The 25,045-nt window shown below is 39.1% G+C and overlaps 1 protein-coding gene across 2 annotated transcripts in view; it reads right to left on the bottom strand.

Moving 5' to 3' along the window:
- The window catches only part of nkain2 (sodium/potassium transporting ATPase interacting 2), a 131,505-nt gene that overhangs the window by 55,522 nt on the left and 50,938 nt on the right, over positions 1–25,045 (bottom strand). Inside the window, exons 1-3 of one of the 2 annotated variants that reach the window (XM_033991331.1) lie at positions 12,964–13,005; positions 12,023–12,160; positions 6,673–6,753 (exon numbers count right to left, since the gene is read on the bottom strand). In XM_033991331.1, coding sequence (XP_033847222.1) covers positions 6,673–6,753; positions 12,023–12,160; positions 12,964–13,005 — 261 coding nt within the window. Of the gene's footprint in view, positions 1–6,672; positions 6,754–12,022; positions 12,161–12,963; positions 13,006–25,045 lie in introns of those variants that run through there. The other variant, XM_033991332.2, reaches the window with a different exon arrangement.

Below are 25,045 nucleotides of genomic sequence, written 5' to 3' on the forward strand. Positions count from 1 at the left end.
TCTACCTTTTTAGCTGCTCACTGTCTCCTGTCTTATCCACAACAAGTGTCATGGGCCTTTTGGCAAATTTCACAACTTTTCACCGCACTAATCTTTTTGACTTGCTTCTTGCAAAGACACATGGGAAATATTTGCACTTCAAACGCAGTACATAACGTATTCGGTTAGATGCTTTGTGCACACTTTTGGCTGTGCTCAACAAACAAAAGTCTGTCACCGATCGGGGAATTGAATGAGATTGTTTACCCGATTCAATGTTTCCTCTTTCTGAAACAATCAGTGAGTTTGTATGCACAGCTCAGCTTGACTGTGCCCGGAGCTCCATTAAGCCTCCTAAATAGATTTCTCTCTAGGTCTGAGGTTACGTGCATGAGGAAGAAGAAAAGTACTACCTGGCCCAATCACGTGAACAGTACTTGACTGTATGACATGAAAGGTGGTATTCAAGATTAGACACCATGAATATCATGTATACCTTTGTCAATATGAAGTAAACAAGGTCAAAACAAATAAAGATTATTGCTAATGTTAAACTGATAACACCCAGTTGAAAACCACCGTTTCATAAAATCACAAGGTGAAACGGCATTTTGATCTTTGGAGTAGACAGACTAATAAACCAGGATTACTCAGACATGTGTGAATGAAACAAAACACAACTCCAGGTGTATTTTGATGAGGTAACAACATTATAAAGCAGCTTAAAGGTCACATGAGTAAATTTTGTGTAATATAGGACCTTCAAACAAATTAATTTATGAATATTCACTCTGTTATCAAAGAACCAGGGTTATGTTGAGGAACCTTGAGATTCTTGACATGTAACATGGTCTGAAAGACAACTATCTAAAGGAATTCCACCATTTGTTTAGGACAGATACTTGATTGGATGAAACACAAAACTTTTTCTCCAATCAGAGCAATATCACTTTTAATTTGTGTAAACTTAAAGCACCTCTATAATTCCAAGCCACTTGTCTTGATAACCAAGATAACTATTTAGTAAAAGTATAGCAACCCCAGCCAGTAAAAAACATTTTACCTAATGAAAGACTGGCATTTTCTTGTATATATTTAGAAGGGGAGGTGAGGCATCTAATCTCCTGTGTCTATCCCCTCACCTCCCTGACAGCCCAGTTAGCGCTCTACTTCTCCACTGTGAGGACGAGCAAAATCAAGATTAGTCATGTATAAAATAGGACGTGGGCTGCGGAAAATCACATCAAAGCCAAATCCAAGTCAGCAATGCTATGGCCCAAATTATGCGTCTCCTTCATAAACACAGGATCAAGATGAAGAAAAATGCACTCTGTCGCACTCACTTTAGTCAAATGACCCTAAAGTAATGGCCTAAATTGCTGTTCAGATGCATAAAACCTACTTTGTGGATTGCGTTATACAATACATAGAAGTAGGCCCTTGACTAGCGCACTTTCTCTGAGCTCAGGAAATTTATTCAAGATAGCAGGGAAGGTGATGAGGACCCAGTGTGGATAAAAGTATAGAGCAATGGGACACGGCACTTAGCAAAACAACATGAAATAGACTTGATTATAGGGTGAGCCGAGGAAGAGGAGGGATCAGTTACATAGAGAGGAAGAACGAGAGGCGGGAGGAGCAGGGATGAGGGGGGAGCGGGTAAGAAGGATCAGTGAGAAAAATGTTCAGAAAGGAGATTTCCAGTGCTATTCCTGAAGTGCATACAGAATCATTACTCTTTTTCATCACTTGTATATCCGTGAGTGAACTTAAAAACTTTGATTCAGTATAACTTGAAAATAAACCCTGTGACTAAATGAAAGGCTGCAAAAAATATGGCTGAGAATAGAGCTTGGGATTTTGCAGTCACATTACAGAGAATATCCTGATTGTATTCACCGTACTCCGGAAGTTGCTGCAGGCGCCGCCATCGTCATTTGGCTTGTATTATTTTGCATGGAGCTGCCGTTCTTTACAAAAAATAAGTTCTATAGAGACTACAGAATCGTTTTAAAGCCTCCCAGAGAATCTGTGCAGTGTTGACTTGTTAGTGCGCATGAACATTGAAAATTTTACACAAATCAACCTACTTTATATCAAATTTTACTGGCAAAACTTTCCATTCTCCATTAAAATGAATGAAGGTCAATAGTAACGCAGATTTTAAGGTTGCATGCAATGTTCATGTTGTGGTATGTTAGATGTATTTACCAACAGAGACCAATTGATTGCTAAAATACTGTCTGAAAATTGTTATCAAGATAACACAAAACATATTGATCTTTGTAACTGATGTGTCAATATTTCCTGCACACAACAAACATGGCAAATTTACCCCCAGAACATTTGATTTATAACATATAAATCTGGTAAACAGGGTTACATATTTTGCAGTTCTCAAACTCCAAAAATATGCTACAAAATTTCAGAAATACTGTATTTTCCTAATTCATGGGTTTCAGCTTCCTGTTACGGCCAACATTTGACTTTACACCATTCAAACGATATAATAGTTTGTTTTAAATAGTTAATTTCTATAGCAACGGTCCAAATTTGTCATCATTCCGAAACTCATGGATAGCTCGTGAGCCTCAATGTTTTGCACTGCCCATCCAGTGTAATTTAGCCTGTATGCTGCGACTGGCCGGCCACACTGTGTCCTCATTAAACCCGCCTTTGTCTGGCCTGAGCAGCCACCTGTGCGTTGTAAATGTAGTCTGCCTCCACCTGTGTCGACTCACTTGTTGTATGCGGTGCCCGGGCCCGGTGTAATAATAGCCCTCAGGTCAGTAAACAAGCCCTAGAATTGTAGGTGATAGATCTGTATGGGCTACAACAGCTGCTCGAGGTGGGACGATAGCAGACTCCCCACAGCTAACTCGCTAACTGGCTAACTGGGTCAAGGTTGCTTCACCCTTCAGGTTTATGTGTCGGGTGGCCATTTTACCGTACGCTGGTCCCTGATTGGCCGATGTGGGTAATTGATCAAGGTGGCGCTAATTAACGGGTCGGATCTGGATCGTTATGGGCAGCAGCTGGTGTTAGTTTTGGTCAGGGTAGAAAGTGGAGTGCTCCTTCGCAACAAGAATTACGGTACAATAAAGTTTACAAGGCGCTGTGATAATATATACAGACCAGTGAAAGCAGGCAATCTAATTAACCCCTGAGACACCATTAGGCTGGTTTTTATCATTGCAAAAGGGCAAGAGGGTCTTAAATCTTGTGTGTCATAAAAACTGAAAGGTTGTGTTCACAGTACTGCAGGGAAAAGGAACCCGAATTTATTACAGGTTTGTTTATCTGTAGATGTCAGGCCATCGGATATCTTGTTAGGCTCAAACTCTTTTTTTAAATTTTTCCAGTTGCAAGATATTGTTAGAAATACCAACTCCAGCCAGAAGGGGTCATCGAAAATGATTCCCAGAAGTCCCTCATAGCATAGGAACGACATGCTTTTAGTTAAAACCTTTATTGATACCTGAAATTCATATGATTAAATGAGTGTTAAGAGTACATTTATGTGTAATACCATTGCAGTCATTAGAGTGTACCCCACCTAAGGCCCAAAGTCAGTGGGTTAGGTTCCTGTCACCTACAAGGCCAAATCCAAATCCAGATCCAAATTATCGTGTTGTTTTTAAGTAAAATATCTTCAAATGCATTCCACTAATTGGACTAACTTTCTAAAATGTTACTCTTAACTAAAGTTGACAGACACTGCCTACAAATCTCTGCATATTCAACTCTATTTAATTTTACACTAAACTAATCTTTTCATTTGGTGACATTAACATTTTAAACTCTTAAACAAATGACCAAAAAAATTCTTTAGAAGTTTTATAAATATGTGCATTTTTAAACTCCTTTTCAGCTGATCCTTCACCTGCCAACAGCATTGCACAAGTTGTCCTTGCTGCACAAAACTGATTCTGCCATAAAAATGAGATGCACGGTGATGTGGGCTTCCAACACAGAAGGTATTCAACAGCTAAACAGTGGGATGGAGCTCAACTAACAAGCTTTCCCATCTGCATATGTGCGTGTGGGAAGTGCATCCAACTGAGCCATTATAAAGTTAACTAAGATGCACACACTAGGCAGAGTACTGCAGTGTAAAAGAGGTACTAAAGTTGCACTTTCGCGGCTTGTTTAGTTTTTATCCCTTTTGTTGTTGTCACGATACTGAAAAATCAAACTTCATTTCTGTGCTAAGGAAAAGCCCCAATGTTAAATTTCAAACTACAATAATGATTAAAATCACTCAGTTTTATTCAACTTAATAATTAATGTAGATGTTATTGCTTCGCCAGTAATGTTCTAAAGGAAGGCATTAAACTTATGTATCCCCGTGGGGACATACACATTAGGGATAGACAGATATATTGGTTTCCCGATATATCAGGCCGATATTTGCACTTTTTAGCATATCAGTTATCAGCTATGGGCTAAAACATGGGCCGATATGTTGTTTGAGTTGACGACCTGACTATAGGAGAGACCCTCAGTTTAATTTGAACATTTTGATGTGAAGATAGTACTGCTCTCTGATGGGTTTGCTGTGAAATAAGGTCATGGATAAGTTGCCATTTCAAATCATATAACTTGGGTAGAAATGACCAAAACCGCCCCTATATATTGGCAGAGGGTACTGGCTATTGTTTGCTCTAGTTTCTAAACAATTGGTATCAGCATCAGCCATGAAAAAAAACATACCGGTTGATCTCTAATACCTATACACTTGTTCAAATAAGTCTAATTTCAATACTAGTTTACGTATCAAGCAAATGAATGGTTTTTTGTTTTTTTTTACAACCCTAAGACCTTCATGTAATATAATATAAATTATACTGTATATTGAACATAGCACTACATAAATAACTAAATGTAAAAGTAGCGTTATCTTGTGTAACTATCAATGAATAATTTACATTTCTGTTTTTATTCCGTTTTTTCCCAAAGCGCCGTGCGACAGTCTGTAATCAGCAATAATCAACATTTCCATCAACTGATTTGTTCTGTTTATGAAAGCACTGATTGGCCCTAATTAATTGTCCAAGTTGATTATCCGCATTTGAAATTTATTGCAGCACCACATCTCTTTCGGTAAATATTTAGTGAGTGCAGTTTAATCACTTTTAATAATAATATTTCATAGCTTGTCAAATTAAACACTCAAATGAGTAGATGATATTAAGATGTGAGATTTAGCAGGGCCAGTTGTGCATTAAAATATACATCGTTTTTGAAGTTTTAACATAAGCCGTAGCTATATAAAGCAATCAAAATGTACTTTTAAGACCAAAATTACTGTAGTCCTCTTCTTTGATAACTTTTTTCCAGTTAGAACTTTTTTATTGCTTTCCAACTTCAATTTATAAAGTGTATCTAGGGCACTCTACTTCAACACTACCAATATGTACCAAAATACCTACTGTTGCTGCCTGCTTCCTTTTAAAAACACATGTGGCATCATGTTGCCCCTTCTCACTTTATGAACTTGTTATTTTTAGGAGTATCTGTATAGTTTATAAGTTTCATTTCTGCATTACTCATTGCTGATATTACTCTACAAGACCACAGCCATAAATCACCAAATACTGTAAATTGGATTGTGAGGTATTAGTGCCATTACAATTATAACACATCTTCTTAATACTCTAGATAACTATATGAACTTTACAATGGAAGTTAAATGCTCTGAAATGTTTGCTCTTTACTATATCCTATATTAAGGGGCACTTTACTATTAAAGTAACACTGTGTAACTTTCTGAAGGGGTCACGGCAACTGCATGATGGAAAAAGAAAGTTAAAACCATACTTTGGAACATTCTCTGTGAGGATAGATAAGTTTATTGTTATACTGTGGAAGATTATAACCAAAGGAACAACATTTGCATGGAAACATGAAGCAACATTTGAGTAAGGTTTGCGGAGATATAATATGTTTGTATGTGAAATAAAATAAATGTAATGAAATCAAAACGTAATAATATGGCAGAGTAGCCTTGGGGAAGTTAAAACACTATGTAATATGTAACTAGGTACAATCTAAAATAAAATATCCTTACCATCGTTTATTAAATGGAGTGGAAAAGAACAGAATAAAATGTAGATAAAAAAAAAAAAAAAAAAGCCAAGTTATGCCAGTAGCGTATTGTCTATGGTTACCCGCTTAGAAACTCTAATCTCTTTCAAAAGTCTATTTTATTCTTAAAGATAGGATGACTATGGACTGAATGAATATGAGAAAAGACAGAAAAGTAGGTAAAAATGAACCTTACCTGCTCATATGTTGTACCAGATAAGTATTTAATCTTTAATTTCAAGTGCTTTCTTTTTGATGTCCAAATCTGTCCATATGTACACAACAGCTAGCATATATATAAGCTTTACTCTGTACCTCTTGGTCAAACCTATACCATGAAAACTTGCAATGCATGTTTAAAATGTACCAGACCAAGATCAGTATTTCTGATACTGCTTAAAATAAAACAGCGAATCCGATAGGAATCCAGCATTATCATATAAATTGAGAGGATTTTGGTTGCATTTAAATGGGTGTCTTGCTGCGCTTACTACATAAAGCCTCTCTAAGTATGAGTGATGTGGCTGTGTTGACTGTGCTGACTGTGCTAGAGGAGCAGATACATGACTAGAGTGTAAAACCAAAATAAAAACCCCGTGGCCTTACCCGGGACAGATCGCCAACCTCCAGGTAAAAACAGATGATAAAGACGTTCCAGGTCATCCACACCACCAGCCAGGCCGCGTACTGCAAACAACAACACAAGACAGCAGTGAGAAGCTCTCTTGGTGTGGACAGCACTTGTAAATATAAAGTTTATGTTGTTTTCTAACTTTGTATTGTGTTGGGTTTTAGAGAATTGAACAAATGAAACCATCAGCTGAGCAAAATGCAAAATGACACACACTTTTATGAATTTATTAGTGTATGTTGAAGACTGAGGAAATTAAACAAATGGACCAATCAGCAGTGAGGAAAAAAACTACAACTCTCTTATAAATGTGGACTTACAGATGTGCTTAAAGGTACATTATGTAACTTTCCTGGGGGAGAAATGGAGAAAAGCAGGTGGTAGTTATGGCGTATTTCTATCCATGAAGTCAAGTAGGTGACACAACCAGACCAAGTTAAAGGTCTACTTTGTGGAGAGATGGCTCTGATCACAGTAAGAATGCATTTTTTTTTTACAATGTTTGAGCAGTAGGAGTCCCTGCTTAGACTGCTGCCCCTGTGACCCAGCCTCAGAGAAGCGGAATAAAATCAATGGATGGATGAGCAGTAAAAAGTGTAATGATATATTGTAGAACATTACAGGCAAAGCAGTAAACCAAGTCAGAAAAAGTATGCATTGCATCCTCAATTGTGTTAATTTACATGACAGAAAAATTACTTCCAACAAACCTGATATCTGTTGCATTTGCATACCTCTGTGCATCTTTTGTAGTTCATGTGCTTCGTAAAGTTATTAAGAATTTTTAATTGGTATTGTCAACTGAACTATCCCCCTGATGTGGCAAGCTATAGTTTGTGAATTAATACACAGCATTACTCTGAGATAAATAGAGGAGGAAAAGGCAATGCGACACTTCACTTTTGATGTTTTTAAGATGCAGAGGCACAAAATCAACATGCACAAATCACCTGAATAATAGCAGACGGGTCCATAAACAAACAGGCAGCGCTGGCGTTTTCAAAGTGTACTTAAAGACTGCAAAAATAAATAAAGGATTAAGAGGGCTGAATGTATTAAGCTTAACAAAACTTTGCTTGACTTTTACTATGAGGATGTAAACAGTGTGTGTGACAGTGCAGGGTCAATGGGAGGGATGCTGCTATGGTTACAAGTGTGTGGGAGTAGTATAGAAGAGCCCTATGGGAAACCAGCTTAGGTTTATGAATGGCTGATTCTTCTAAAACGCATTGATTTACTATAAACGTTATCATATGTCAAATACACATAACCTTGCTTTACTACACAGAATCTGCAAGGGAATGTTTTGAATGAATAATGTATGAAGACTTGTTTGCAGCCTATACATATTTAGAGTTTTTCTAAGAGCTTGAAGTGCAAATAGCAGCATATGTTTTAATGGCCAATGCTTTTAAGCTATTTCACCATCAACATATGTTTCAACACATGTGGCATCTATTTATCAAGGATGGGGCTGCATAATATTTTGCAATCAAATCGAAATATCAGTTTGAAATGGGGCAATAAACAAATCAAAAAGACTACGATTAATAAGGTAAAAGAATGTCCTCTGCAAACAACAGCATCTATGCAAATCTTGTTAACCCTTAACTTTAGGCCTCTACAGACATCTCCTGAAATTGATAGGACTTTTAGTTTGGTAGTTCATATTCTCTCAAATGTTAATGCTCCAGGATGTGTTGAAAATGTGCTCATGTGCTCTGTGAACTTAATCCTGATTTAAAAACATAGATTGCAAATATAAACACAACACTAAAAAGCCCTCAAAGAATAATATTGCACTGAGTCAGACACATAAAAATACTACATGGGGTAAAATATGCCACATACACTGTTGAGATACCGTTGTGTCCATGGGCAAGACAATTTCCCATCTTTCCAACAAGTGCTGCTCACTCATATTATTAGTGTTTTGGTGATTTTAAATTTGCCTGTTGAAAATAAATGAAGAGGTGCACTACACAAGAGAATGTCCATGCTGCTTTGTCCACTTAAGGCCCATAGTTGCCGGGATAGGCTCAGTCATTCACAGCCTCGAATGGGAATATGTAGACGATAATTTATATTGGAATCAAATGTAACAGTATTTACAAGTTTAAGTAGATTTTTGTCTCTTTAATGCAGAAAAACGATCTGATTTCCTTGTTGTCCCTTCAGGGTAGAAATAAAGGATATAAAACGGGAGCACACTGTGAAATTACAATTATGGCAAATCTGATAATGTCAGAATACATTTGGAAACCCTCTTGAAGCAAATCACATTTTGTAAAATCTGATGTTTCAAACAGTATAGTGATGAAAAAGAGACAACCACATTTATAAACATATCTTATGCTTTTGTTGTTTTTGTAACAACCTGAAGGTGCACAATGGAACTTTTCTAGTGGAGGCTACGTGGACATGTTATTGCTTTAGTATTTTCCCCAATATGGCATTTAACATTTTTCTTTTAAATCTACATGGAAACAAACAAGATCAGGCCTATATCTCCTGGAGGTGTACCAAGCCAAGTTACAAGTCTGATCTGTGGAAAAGGTGAACCCACTCACAGCGCAGCTTAAATACGTTTTTATTTAATGTTTCTTTACAATAATAATAAATACAAGATAGATAAGTTAAATGTCATACTCTAGAACATTCTAAGCAAAGCAATTAACTTCACCTGAAAAGTTACACAGCACGCCTTTAACATAATTATAGATGATAACAAGAAACTGCTGGATACAGTATTTCCCAAAATGGTAATTTAAGTATTTATGATGGTACAGGCTATTCATGTATAAGAAACATCAGTGTGCAGAACCCTGACTGATCTGCACTTTCAAGCATCAAAGCCAGAGAAGTGAAGCCCCCCATTGACAACTACTACAAGTACAAAAATCACATTACTACCGCCATAGCCTTACTAATGCAGTATTCAGTTCAAACACACTTCATTGACATGAAGCTGTGTAGCATTAAGTTGTAAGACAGGGCACATTCATTACAGGAAGGAAATGTTATTTGTGCCGACCAGTTAGTTCCCAATCGTCCAACACAAACCTTAGCCCTTTATAATGGCCTGTCATTATTTCGACAATAATTCTGTCAGGGTTAATTAGCCAAAATCTTGTCTGAAATTCCACAGTCAAGTGCAGAAGTGGTGTTCTTTTATCACTAGATTTATTCGGTTTCCCTGTGCCACTCTCACATAAAACCATGACCAGTCAAAAGCCAGGCTAATGTAATATGCACACATTCTGTCTTTTCTGCGGCTCAAGCTCACAATTTATTCAGAGCACCCACAATGGCCCGGGCTGCTCCTATCACCGCTCACAAAAATAAAATAAAACACTTCACCGGGGTATTCTGCTATGAGAAGAGCCAAACAACAAAACAGGAAAATATACAGTATGGAGGGTTTTTTTGGCCCTATTTTGTAATTTTGTGCATAAGTTGTTATGGATATAGCAATAGATTATTAAAACATGGATGGACTGAACTCAACCAGGAACAAAACTTGAATCAATTGAAGCTTAGGGCTGCATGGCTATGAGAAAAAAAGAAAAAAGAAAAAAAAAAAAAGAAAAAAAAATATAGCTCTTAATTTATTCAATTACAGGTGTTTTAACTATTCAAAAAATACTTTCTGACAGTAAAACGGGGTTAGCCTCTCAGCAAATGGAGCTATCTGCTTGTGTTCATGTAGATAGATAAGTGACAGTAAAGCCACATAGAACGTTTAACATTTTCCTTTAGCGCTACATATACAAGTACAACTTAACATTGTAACTATTATGTGTACTCATGGTTGGGCACTGAGACTCATTTGATTACGTATCCTTATTACAAAGTGTTTTTACAGTATGAACTTTGTAGCTGTAGAGCGTTTTCAGCGTTGGTAGGTAGTTGGAGAGAGACACAGATTTGTGTTTTGAACTTGGACATAACTCCTTCAGCTCTGACTCACGAGGAGGTGGTGTGGGTGAAGGTTTTGTTTATGAACCAATGCATCATTTCAGAAAAGTCTTAGTAGTGATGATCGACTATCTGAAGTAACATGGATACTAAAAGGAATAACAGACCTAACGTGTCTCTGAATTAGACTCTATGTGACAATACAATGATCTGATTTCTGGAGTTATCAGATTATTAAAATATAAACGGTTCCATCTGATGTGAGTGATCTGATTTCTTTCTGATTCATACCTTTGTAAGTTTTGACGAGGACAAAAGATTGAAAGTTATTTTAAGATTCATTGTATTTTGTCTTCGAAATAAAAGAAAGAATACATGTTTTTGATGATCGTTTTTGTTGTGCATGTAACCACACACCAAAAATCAGACCTGATTACGGCGTGATCTCATTATTTTGGGAATCTTGTCTCTTTTATTATGCCCATGATTCCTGGCAGAAGTCTTGGTTGTTTGTTTAAAAAAAAAAAAGAAAAAAGAAAAGATGTGGCAAAGTTGTGTAAAACATTTAGAATTTTGAACACAACAGACATCCCGATTCTTTCATCTCCAGCAGAATCAGACAGGTGATGTTTCTGTGCGAACACAAGCTGTATTTGGAAAGCTTCGGGCATTCATCTGAGTGTCATAAATAAATGGATTTGTTAATACATTTTTAAAGTGACCTCAAAGTGAACTGTTGACACTGGGTTTGAACTTCTCCCCGGAGGATCACTGCAGACAAGATCTCCAAATAAGGTGGAACAGCAATCTGCTTCAAGTCTCTTGCTAATCCAATTTATGAAGGCAATATGCTGCTTGGGAAAATCTGAGCAAGTTTGAAATTCAAGCTAGGTGCGATTTTCATTCATGGTTTTAATACTCAAATGTGATTTTTTTTTTTCTGTCACAGTTTTAACATTTACACATGCATCAGATCAAAACTGGGAAGTGGGAATGTAGCCTTGACATATTGGCTTAAAGATTCACTCTGTAATTTCTCCAGTAGAGGGTCCACAACTCCAAACCAGATGCCATTGCCGTGATTGGAATGTTTCACAGTATGGCATTTTCATTTGTGCAATTACACGTTCTTATTGCTCAAAATAAAACATAAAAATTCATTTGTGGGAGCGGAGCAGCACAGTTGCCATAGCAGTTAACAATTTAAAACGAAATATTTGTAAAGTCAGAATTCCAAATATGGAACTTGGCACCAAATTCACCCCTGCAACTGCGAGCCATGATGAAGTTTATTTGACTGGAGCCGAACGCTATGGGTAACGTCAGACTCACTCAGTCTATGATAGAGACAAGCAGCCTCCACCAGAAAAGTTATGCTGTGCACCTTTAAAGTACAAGTTAACTTACCCCAGTCACATATCTGGGTCTGAACTGGATGGTCCCGAATAGGCCCAGGATGACAACAATGATGTGGAGGAAGTTTGTGAGGATGGGAGCCCACTGATATCCCAGGAAGTCGATCACCTGTCGCTCCAACACCGTGACCTACGTGAGAAGATACAAGAAGCACAGTTAGTACCTGCATATGACATTCTTCAAATCTCCACGTTATTCAAAAGTCATCTGCAGACCCAGCTTGGATTTGTCTAATGCAGCGGACAGGTGCAGCAACAAAATGTCATGGCGCCCTTTTTACGACCACAGTCTAAAGCCCTCAAGTGCTCTTCAAATCCTCTATTGAGTCATTTGAAGCACTGAGCATGGACTATTGCGGCGTGCTGTTAATTTGTCCCAGTCCACACACATTCAATAGACTGCACCAGCTCCCAGCCTAAATTCTGAGTAAGAGGTAACATTACTATTTGTGTATAAAGACTCACGTTACAAGCAGTGGATGTAGGGTATACATTTCATGACGTACATGCACTACTGAACAGTGTAGGATTACCATCAATTACAAGGCTGAGTTACAAAGTAGGGCACAACACAACGACCAAGTCAATCAATTTCTAAATTTGATCCAAAAATAAAAAACTGGGACAGGACTTGCAATTGTCGTTAGGGGTCATGTTGTTGGTAGCTATTCATGGTGGCCCTGATGGGACATGCTTCTGTCTAAAAAATTATTAAATTAAGATATTTGATTAAGTTACACAAAAACAACTTAGTACCTGTTACTTATTTTCTTGCACATTGTTTGATTTATTACTTCCTTGTGATCAATAAAACTTACAAATGTTATTTCCTAATATTCAGAATTCAAAACTATGCACTAAACATGAAGGTAACACATTTTTATTTAGAATTCTGAATGTAGCTGCTTGATCACAACACCTGAATGGATTTACCTTTCTACTGTTGCCACCTGTTCTGCGAGCTGAAACAAACATATTTTTCTGTAGTGCTATAAGATGTGTTACACAGTCATATGTCCCTACTGGGTAACTGCAGCTGGTAATGTAAAACATGGAGATGATTTAATATGGGTTATGTTGAAGATGTCACCAAAGAATCACACTACTATTACTACTACTACTACTACTATTATTACTACTACTACAACTAATACTACAGCTACTGCAACTTCTACAACTACTACTATGGAGGAAGCTTCACCGCCTGCATTCCTCATTCCTCCTTATTATTGCTTTGGCTGGAATGTCCCATAGAGGAGCATTAAACTTTTCTATCTTGCATTAACTTTTTACTTGAAAGACATTATTTTCTTAGAGGGAGTGGGCTTCTCCGCATATATAACTGTAACTTACCCTGGTGGAGTAATCTGCTTGTCTCCATGGAGATAGAAAAGTTTATTATCATACTGTGGAACATTCCAGGCAAGCGATAACACCTCCACGGAAGACAGAAAAGTTACATAGTACAATTTTTTATCCTCCAAACCCACGGGATACTTCTCCAAATAGTGCTAATTACTATTCCATTACAATATTTAGTAACAGTACAGTACACCACATGCTCCCCAAATATTGTGCATTTCCAGAAGGGATTTAATTTATGAAGCAATTCCCCTGGGTTAAAGCCAGAGTGAATGATTTTCCATTGTCTTTATAGGAGGTTGATTCCTGATTAGAATATAAATAATAGCTGGGGCTTGCTAAATGACAAATGCGCTAACGGGATAGAGGGGTTAAGAGGATGTATTTTGAAATGAGCAGCTTTTATCATAATGAAGCAAAGTGTAATCAGTAATCTATGCGTTAGTGTGTGTGCGTCTGTGTGTGTGTGCGTGTGTGTCGGGTTATTATCATTCAAACAGTGTAGCTTCATGCTGAGATAGTTAATGAAGTCAGCACAGCGTATGATATGGCACTGCTAAATATATTAACACATGCATCAGGGACAGACAGGGAGGAAGCTCGAGACAGAGAGGAGGAAACAAAGGAGCAAATAAATAAACGTCAGACTTTAATAAGAGCATAAAGCAAACTCAAAAAGATTATTAGTAATAGGATGAGATATCAATTATTATCAGATACTGCCTTCAGCCACAAGGGGTCAGTAATGAAAACTAACAAGTTTTATTTTGGCATTTAGGTCAGGATAATTAGTGTTTTTGTCGATGGGCCATTACATTGACTAAGGCCAAGTTCAATTAGTTCTTTAATTGGTGGTGGTTTTCATGAAATTATTGACCTTATTCAGGAAGTTGCCATGGGAGCTGGTATCTTTCTTGTATGATTTTGCATAGGGCTGCCGGGTTTGCTAGAAAATGAGTTATAAACAGACTACAAAGCTGTTTTCAAGCCACCCAGAGAGACAGTAGTTGTTGGTACACACAAACTTTGAACATTTTACGCAAATCAACATACCAACCAACCCCCATTTGATATTTTAAGTGGCTTTTTTTCTAGTTCTCTATTGACATGAATGGCATTCCCACTTAAACAGACACTTAAATGACAATAGAAGTGCAGCAAGAAGCACAAATGGGCGGGCTGTAAAAAGGTCATAGTGAACCAGGCATAGCAATTTGGAGCTCAGAAAAGGTTTGAACCACTGACAATTCCCTTAATGGGCATACTCTTAATCCACTGCACCACTGTTCTGCCTTAGCATAATAACAGTCTTAAAATGTCATTTATCAAGCCAATTTAAATTATCGTATCTACAAACATTATGCTGCCACTGTGCCACATAATCTGTCCAGAGTGTACTTAGTGTCAAGTGTTTTATTTCCACCAGCTTTTTCCCAACAAAATGTTTCAGTAGAAATGACAACACGCCCCATTTATAAAATAATATGCTGTTTGCAATTTTCACACATTTCTCCAGCACCTTGATATCCTCAGAACACAGCGTTCAAAAATAACTTGGATATTCACACAAAAACAAATCATGAGAACAAAAAAGGTGGACACCCAAAACAAAAGCAACAATAGAAGAAGCCTGGGATTGGATTTGATAAGACTGGGCCCAAAGCGGAGTGCGTCCACGTTTTCCACACAATCGGTTTGGAGTGTTTAAACAGCAGCTCTATCACACCAGCCCTTATTTGCTCTTCCCCTCTCACTCACACACACACTCACTCACGCACACACACTCACGCACACACATCCACGCAGTGAGGCACTTCTGGATGGCTGGCTTTAGAGGGCCCTAATGGGACACCATATGGCAACACCAATGACTTCTGCAGCCAAATAGCAGGTTAGGCATCCCGCGGAGAGGTAGAGAGGCGCGGGGACACAAACTGCAGCCCTTTACAGCTTGCTAATGTCCCTATTAAGCTTTAAATAAGAGATGCCGACATACAGGCCATAAGATATGCTACATAGCCTCATTGATAGTTTGGTGAGCTAACATAAGGGTACTTTTGTGTGGTGGGATACACAAAAGTAGTGTTACAAACATTTTTTGAAACAATTGCTACATTTCAAAATCTGAAATATTGAACAAATCCATACATGAGTATAGGGAAAAGCTTGCCTGAGATCCAAAATACACACTTTTTCAATACTTTATGAAGATGTGAGTCTAGTCATCAGTGAATCTCCCTGTTTTCAAATGGCCTTGACTGACAGGTGGTTTAGCGAATCAGGGAGATATCGGAAAAGGAAAAAAAAAAAATAACAGGGAGCTGAAAAGCATCGTGGATTTCTGCAGAATCAATGAGAGAAGCACTTAATTCTGTTAATCCGAGGTGAGATAAGTTTGATTTTATGTGTAAAGCAAGTGATCAGTGAGCTCTTTCGTTTCGCGTGTCACTGAAAAAAACAAATCTGATTGCACGATCAGGTTTGACCGGGCTTCAGACACAACAGAGGACATGAGGACCAGACTGATATGAATCTGTATAAAAAAATACAGAGAGATATCATTCTGGATTTGCCAGGCAAGGGAAAAGCCGCTGAATTTGATAGCCTTCAAAAAGAGGTAATAGTTTGCCAGTTTGGTTCCCTTGCCCATACCTTTGGCTCTGTTTACAACATAATAACTTGGAGACTGGAAATGTACAACTGCATGGTATCTCTATGCATACTTGTGTTTTTAATCAGGTTTGTTCCAGGTATAACATTAAGTGCATTGTTTATTTATGTATTTTAATGTTTTTTCTGGTTCAGTCAAGCAATGTCTAGAGTTAAAGTTTGTTGACTCTCTGCAACAATTTAACACCATGAGTGAACAAAACTTACACTGCCTCCTCTATTAAGAGTGGATAGCGCTTCAGCCTCACACTAAGGTTACCGGTTCAAGTCTTTCTGTCTGCAGTTTGCATGTTTCTCCTCATGTGGGTGGGTTTCCTTCAGGCACTGTTTTCCTCTATCAACCCAAAACATGCACCATAGATAAAATCCTCCAGCTAAGCAAGTCCTGACCAAGACAAGCTCAAGATCTGGACATGGGTCCCTGAGCGTTGCACTGTGGTGATGACTGCGTCTGACAGGATGCCCAATTGCATAATGGGATGGGTCAAATGCAGTGGGGAAATTTCCCTGCGGAGACAATAAAGTGCACCTTCATCTATGCCCTTGTATTCTCTGAGTAAGATTATAGTAAAAACAACTCGACCCCCCTTGTTCCTATAGCGCTCTGACAAATGTTAGCCCGTGTGTGTAGTACGTCTCCGTGTCGCAGTGAGTGGCCAGTACTTGACGGCACCTGCTGTTCCTGGTCACTCCGGGCTCAGCTGGCGCCCCCCTGTGTCCCGGGACAGTGTCTCTTTGTCTGCGGCGGTCTTTATGATCAGGGCAGGCTTTCATGCATTCACGTGTCTGCCCCCTTGTGTATCACATTCATTTTATTATGTTAAAAGTGTGTCATTCCTTTGACAATTATATAGCTGTTCCATTGTGCACTCTTTACCAGCACACACACGCGCACACATAGGATTTTAATAGGAGTCAGAGAGGCCTCCTTGCACATTATAGAGGCTCCTTAGGGACCGCTCTTTCATCAGCAATAATATAAACAGTCTTCAGTCCAGCTGGGGGCCCGGACATTACCCCAAACACACGCGCACACACGCACACACACGCACACACACAACAAAGAGGAGGTGCGCACATTGTAAGAGCATGTATTGATTTCTTGTGGTCATTATAGCCACATCCTTAAGGGTCAGTCGGCACAGGCCCATTCTTCTCGCTGCTTTTATTGTTATAAGTTGGGTTAATATGGGAGCCACTAAAGAGCAATATTCAAACCAGACCATCTGTTCCCATGCTGCCGTCTTTCTTCTTTTTTATGTGAAATTCCCATTGTGCTCCTCAGCTGTGGCTCAACCAACTCCGAACCGCCAGTCAGTACATCACTCTTTGTAATTAAGTCACTGAGTACTCCTGACAAAGGGAAGACAAAGTATACATAGACAAGTCGAATTCGAGGAGAAAAATAAAGTTAGGGTGCTGGGTAAAGCTGTTTGGGATCATTTGCGAATGCGTTATCCTATCACGCTGGATTACAGACAAGCAGATGTTGTGAATGGCATTATGTTAAATAAATGTGTTCAATGTAAGGCCAGCTCAGTCATCTCCTACAGGTTAAATTAGAGCTACAAAAGGCTGACATCAAGATAATCAGATCCTTGTGCCACTGACAATACCCCTAAAGAGCCTATATTAAACTATTTTCTTATCTAAGTTATAATGTTGTTTCGTCATTACAAGCAAACCTGGAGTTGTGTTTTGTTTCATTCAAACCCTGCATACTTAGGCTGAGTTCTTCTCTCAAATGGAAAAAACTCTGTGATGTCATTTGGTAATACAGAAACTGCTCCACTGTATCCATACACCTTCACTAGAATCATTTGGATGATTTCAGCCCTGGAATTGCCTATCTCTACTGAACAAAAGACAAACAGTAGCTGTAAACTTAGAAACTGCTGCTTGCTTCATGACATCACAAGGTGGAACAGAGCATTCTGAGCTTTGGGGATGTCATCAGCCTAATAAAAAAGGGTTACTGAAGCATGTGGGAAAGAAACAAAACACAGCTCCGGGAATGTTTTTGAGACAGTAACAGCATTATAACATGGCTCAAAGTCATTATTGCGACAGGCTTAGCTGAAAGTAAATATAATTACTAAATGGTATATAAATTATGTGTATGCCTAGTTTTCAAGTTCTTGTGTTTTTATTGTTGTCTGTGTACTTTTTGCAAATTGAAGGTTTAGCATAATTCAAAAACAAACCACAATGAAATAGAAAAGATACATGTTATGAAATAGTGTTTTGTTGCCTTTCTTTGTGCATTTTGAGGTGTGTTGCTGTTATTAAATCTAAGCTTTTACTAATCTTGTAAAACATTCTCTCGCCTAAAACTTATTTTCTTTCTATTTACATTTTTACCGCATTTTGAATTAGCACTATGCAGCATCTTACTGTGAAATTCCCCCTCCTTATTTTCTTTGTCAGATAACAGAGGCTATAGGCGAGGTGTGAAATGGGCCCAAGCCTTTCAGCGGTTCAGGCTCTGGGGAAGGGCCGTAAGACAGGCAGAGGTGGAGGGAGCGCAGGGCGAGCAGCAGCACCCGCGTTCGGAGATGTGGCACTTCTGTGATGGGTGCGTTTGATGAAAGCGTCGCCGGAGTGCAGGTGCAGCTTGGAGCAGGCGAGCCGGGTCCTACGGGATCTACCGCGACACGCTTTGATGCTGCAGACAAGAGATGTTCATTTCAAGATATGAGGCGAGAGTCAAGCTTGGAAGATAAGGAGATGCCAACTAGGAAGATTCAGTCTAAAATAGGATTGCATGGCTTAAAGAAGAGGTGGTCTGTATATTGTCTAAAGATAATATCAAACTTGTTAAACTGAAGGTATGCAAAATTACAATATCAGATTTATTGTATGGTTTATATAAAGTACATTTTCAAAAGGCTATGTAGAGTCGATTAATGAAAAAGGTGATGATGATACGGCACAGTTACATTTTATCGAATGTAATACTAAAAGTATTTTATTCAAGGGTTTCCGCCTGATACGAGGTGCCATATTGAGGATGGTTGGCCATTCAAAAGATATAATGTTTTGTAACTTTCCATCATTCTGAAACCCATGGATGGATTGTAAAAATGTGATTATCATTGTGGGGAGAGAGCCTAACCCTAATTTATATAACAATGTGGAAAGTTGGTGTTGTTTTGTGTTTTTGTTTTTTTATCTGTAGCAACTTGAATTTTATTCAAAGCTTTTCACACCTGAGTCCAATATTCATTCATCATTGTCACACTCAGCTCATGGCAAGCTTCGTCAACCATAGCTGCCCCGGGGCAATCTGAGTTGGCAGTCACCATGACAACAGCTGCTTCAAAAAACAAATTCACACACACAGACACACATATACATACACACGCACACGCGCACCCACACACACACACCCACACCCCCACACACACACCCACACACACACACACACACCCACACACACACACTCAGTGCAGAGGGGACAATGGGGGAGAAGTGTCATGTCCAAGGTCACCCCAACAGCAGGAACTGAAACAGGAGGTAAACCACTGCACTTTTGGATTAGCATGAGCCACTACTGTCATACAGACTCATAAATTCTTGACTTGTTTACTGAGAGACTGTATTTTTTACTAACAGGACTGTATACTTACCTCTCTTTCAAAAGCGCTCAAAAGAGTACAAGTTTTGCACAACAAAAGGATAGATTAAAAAAATATATATATATTTATTTGTATCAAATAATTGTGTCATAATTCCCATAAATGTGCACTGTCATTTTTTGAGATGGAAATTCCTCACCTGTTTGTTCCACAGTATGGCATTAAACGTATCTAGCTTGCATGTGTTCAGTTGTATGTCATTGATTGCTAGAAAAACAAACACACACTTAATCATGCATTCTTAGTGTAGGTGGCCTTGCCTCTCCACAGATCTGACCTATACGAACCACGAAGATGGATATGTTTAATGCCATTCTGTGAAGTATTTCAGACAAAACAAAAACATCTCCATGAAGAAAAGCAGGTAGCAGACTCTCTACCAGAAAAGTTCCCTGATGCAAATTCAGCCTGACACATTTGCTTTCATTGCAAACAACGAGTGTAAATAATTTTCATCAAAATCACATCTGGCATATCATCCAGTCCTAATTGAAAACAATCCAAATATATGCAGTGTTTTGTTTCGGGTAATACACTGTTCATTGTGTGTTATAATATTTATAATATTATAGATTTGTTGATTCAATTGCGTTTCTTGAGCACTTTTCATCTACTTTCTTTTGTACTGCCCTTTGAAAAGCCCTCAAAGCCAACTATATTCTGATACAACTTCTTCCGATCTTATTCTTATCTTATATAATGTAAACATTTGCAACTCAAAGTATGCATTTCCCCTGTTCTTTCTTATGTTTACACTTTTCCACTTGAGAAAACAGACCGTTCTGGAGCAAATATGGATTTATCATTCTGCCATCCTACCTGGCATAGTTTTGCATGTTCTTGTGCATATGAGCGTGTTGTGCAGAAAACAAGTTGATAAGCAGCCGTCTGTCAGGCTGTTAATGCCAGCTCCGAATCCCCCTTGGGACCAAAAATGTTTATTCCACCTACTGTTTTGTGAGCATCTAGCATACCCGCGCTCTTGTTAGAACCACTCTCCCCTATGTACTGTTTCACTGAGTGCCTGAAACTTTGCATCTGTGCATCCATCACTGTCAGTCTACAATAGAGTCCAGTCTTTGCGTTTTCAGCCAAGTGCTGTCGCAATTTGGAAGGAAAAAATGAATGTAAAACCATATAAAGCTTTGAAAATGATAATGACTTGTTTTGCCTGGGCTAATTGAGGGGTTTCAAAATCAAATTGCGTATTTTGTTCTAAAAGATGGTTTACTTAAGTGTTTGGATATTTTCTGCTGCTAAGTGAAAATCATTCCAGCTAAGATGAATGAATATAATTTAAGTCTTGGAGCTTTTTGTGCCTTTATTGATCAGACAATTAAGTCTATGAAGAGTACATTTTTAATTCTTGGTTGTATAGCACATTTTTGTTGATTTAAACCTTATAATGTATGGCTGAAAGTGGTTCATGGTACAGTAGAGTCTTATAAATGGAAGGTTAGCGGTTTAATGCCAGCTCCGACACCTTGCTAATGTATGGATGTAGGGTATGAATGACAGTGGTAGTCAGAGAGGCGACTGGCACAAATTTGCAACCACATTCCCAGGGTAGCTGTGTGTATGACTGGGTACCTTTTTAAGAGACCAGTATATAGTACCAAATAAAAAGGTGTGGGCACTGCTGCTGGTATTGAAAAAAAAGAATTGGACCCAAGACCTCATACTGAAAGAATGTTTTTTCTTTTAATAACACGTTCTGATGCCAAATGGGTCCTAGGAGAGCACTATAGAACATTAAAAGGCAGTATCACCTTATATTAAATGGTAAATGGTCACATTTTTATATAGTGCTTTTCCACCTTTAAGGCAACTGTTTTACATCAAGGAACCACTCACCCATTCACTCACATTCATAAACCAGTGTATACAGACACTGGTGGCAAAGTGGGTTAAGTGTCTTGCCCAAGGACACAACAACAACAGCAGTCTGCTGGAGCTGGAATCGCATCACCAACCTGTGGGTCAGTATATCAGACATCTCTACTGATGATGTTTATGTCTGGACTGGGATTTTAACCACTAACCTTTGGATCAGTGGATCTGACACTACCAACTGAGCTACTGTACTGTTAACAATAAAAACAACTACTTTCCCCAAAATAACATTACATAGAATGTATGCACATTGTAGTTCTGTTTTGTCATTCTAGATGATAATTAATACAAGAATACGAAAAAAGGATTGTTCAGGAACTGGCATTGAAAACCAATATATGCCTGAAAAAAACTGAAAGGAACCCACTCTAGATGTGGCTACGCTATAGATAACAACCATCAGGTGTGCAAGTTAATGTAATATTATTATGCCTCTCTTAGACTGCAACCGCTCCAGATGCGACTCCTGTGTGGGACTGGTCTTATTGCAGTGTGACACTCACACAGGGACCGGAGTTCTGCTGCACTGTTGTGCAGCAATTAATAAGCATGTATTTACTTATTAAGAGAAAAGACTGCGGTTGGCTCCAGCGTCCGGCAAAAAACGGACTTCCAATGAGATGAATCCGGACCCGGCTCCTCCGTCGGCTCCACTGCACTCCACGGTGCTCGGGCTGAGCTGCTCTCGTGACTTTGAATTCTCCGGAATACTTGCAGCTAACAGAGCTGAACCGCATACAATCTGAGCCTGGGGTTATACTGTAAATCCAATGTATTCATATTCTTTATTGAATGAAAGCACGCAGAAAACGTGAAACAGTGTCTGTAATTACAAAAAATGACAAAATGAAGGCAAAGTTGGTGCGAAAGTTGCGAACATTCAGAGAGCTAATTGAAGCACAGTGGAGAGTTCGCTGACACATAAAACTAAAACTGGGGAGAAGGTGTTAAAGAAGACATAGAGACAAACCACTGTGCTGTGTGAGAGCTCAGAGAGGCCTTTGTCTCCACTTGATAATAAGCGATAGAAGCATATCAAAGAATGATTATTGCTCCAGACAGAGAGGCAGCTGCACTGGGCCACTATTATGAGACACCACAGAGCCATAAAAGTCTCTTTTATCCTAAACACGAGAGGAGGGAGAGGAGAAAGGAGAGAGAGGGGGAGAGACGGGAGAGAGGAAAGAGGAGGGAGGAGGGAGAGGAGAGAGGAGGAAGGAGAGAAGAAAGAGAAGTGAGGAGAGGAGAGAGGAGGCGAGAGAGGGGGGGACAGGACTGAAGAAAGGAGGAGGGAGAGAGGAGAGAGGAAGGAGAGAGGATGATGGGAGAGGAGAGAGGAGGAAGTAGAGGGAGGCAGAAGCGAGAAGAGATAGGGCAGAGAGGAGGAGGATGGAGACTGGGGGGAAGGATGGAGACTGGAGAGAGAGGAAGGAGAGAGGAGAGAACGCTCCTGGTGGAGATGTGATGAAAAGATGGTGAGGTGATTAAGATCCCACAGTTACAATGAACGCTGTTGTGGCTGAGTCCAATGAGAATGTCTCTGAGTCCTCTATTCCTCTGACACTCTGCTCCCTAGTGTCTGAGGCTTCATTTCCTGTCTTCTGCCTCACTATATCACCTGCTCACCATTACGGCACATCTCTGTCTTACATACTTAATACACTCTCATCTACTGGTTCAGAGCTCATAAAACAACTGGTCTCACTCAACACCTCGCCCACAGAGAAGACAGGAAGCATACTGTCAAGAGTCTGGTACGAGCATCGAGGCACCATCAAGGTATTTACAGTTACTTTTCAACACTGCAACACTTTTATTATTGGCATGAAAAGGCAGCCACTCTCAATGCAAATAACTCACCTTTTATTGCTCTAAAACACTTTGAAAAACATTCTTACTATAGAGATGGATAAAGTTTATTGCAGTGAAACATTCAAGGCAACACTTATCGGACCATAGTTTTGATGTGTACACCTGTTAAATAACTGAACTCAATGGCAAAGATAGAAACGGGTCAATTATCTAGATCTAATATAACTGTATTGCTACAGAGCATATTTCAACGTCAGTGTACCAAAACGTGAAGGTGTTATCCATATAACACTATTCTATCATCTAAAATGACAGCTAGTAAGTTTTATTTTTCATTATTGGCCTGGGAGAGATTTGCTGAAACCTTGGGTTGACTTTTCGGCTAAATTGCTGTTCTATTGCTCACTGGTTAAACACAATATCCACTTTCTCATGCATCATCCTCCTAATCCCATCTTGACCCCTCCCCCCTCGGAGTGTCACAGTTGCATGGCCTGGTCCCATGGCTGTAGTTCTCCTCAGTCTACCGCCTCCTGATTTCAAGCGCTTCATTCTCCATGGCCGGCTCCCCCGACGCTTCGGCTCAGAGTTTCGCTCGCTTGTGTGACCTTTAAGAAACTGCTGATCAAATTCTACTGCTCATCCCATTATAAGAGAGGGGGAGGAGGGAGGGGCGGGGTCAGATGGGGGTAGCTCGCCGGGATATTGAAAGGAGAAAAGCACTTGGGGAAAGTGAAGTGATTTAGCAGTGTGAGGAAGAATGTACACTTTTACTCAAGCAGTACATTACTAATGCATCTCTATCTGTGATTTTAGGGATAGTAGTCAAGTAACTGTAGCAACATTAGTAACAGCAGTACAAACAGCCAAATGGTAGTAGTGGTAGTATCAGTAGTATCAGTAACAATAGTCCTAGCAGGACTTGTTGCTAATAATTGCAAGAATAGCAATAGTAGTAACAATAGTAAAATTATTAAAGTCCAAGTGTACTTTATAACTTGTGTTTTGACATGTGCTGGAGGCCACGTCACCCTCAGAAAACACATCAGGCTACAATGGGTTTAACATGATAAATAAACAAATAAATAATGCATCAAATAGTGACATGTCCATGTGATAATCTACTACTTGGAGATATGGTTACAACAGGATTTGGTGGTTGGTTCTGTTAAATGCAGCTCTGTGGTCAAACACCGACACATGCCGTCTTCACTGAGGCTTGAACTCTCAGAAGACAGTTAGTTTTAATTACCTCTTACGGGAATATAAACCTAAGTAAGAGTAGTGATAAAATCAAAAGTACTTCTACTTGACTAACAACATAATAGCCTCCAACACAGCAAGTCTGAGATGGGCCTATCCACCAGCTCCCTGCAGTATTTAAACATAAAGCACATTTTCTTTGGGTTATCATCATAAACTTTATTCTCCTAATAAAAGTGGGAAAGCCATCATGGTTTACTGTTAACTTAATTAAGGCCCGCCTGCCTACGCGCCATCCCGCTGTGTACTGCAAGAGCAATCTTCTATTGATTCACTTTCACACGCCGATCAATTCATCTCCATTGGAAGCTATTAGGGACCATTTGTGGCTACTTAGACCTGGAGGAAGAAGCCGGAGAGGACTGACGGCCTGAGTG

The sequence above is a fragment of the Periophthalmus magnuspinnatus genome, chromosome 24 (genome assembly GCF_009829125.3).
Source record: "Periophthalmus magnuspinnatus isolate fPerMag1 chromosome 24, fPerMag1.2.pri, whole genome shotgun sequence".
Taxonomy (NCBI): Eukaryota; Metazoa; Chordata; class Actinopteri; order Gobiiformes; family Gobiidae; genus Periophthalmus; species Periophthalmus magnuspinnatus.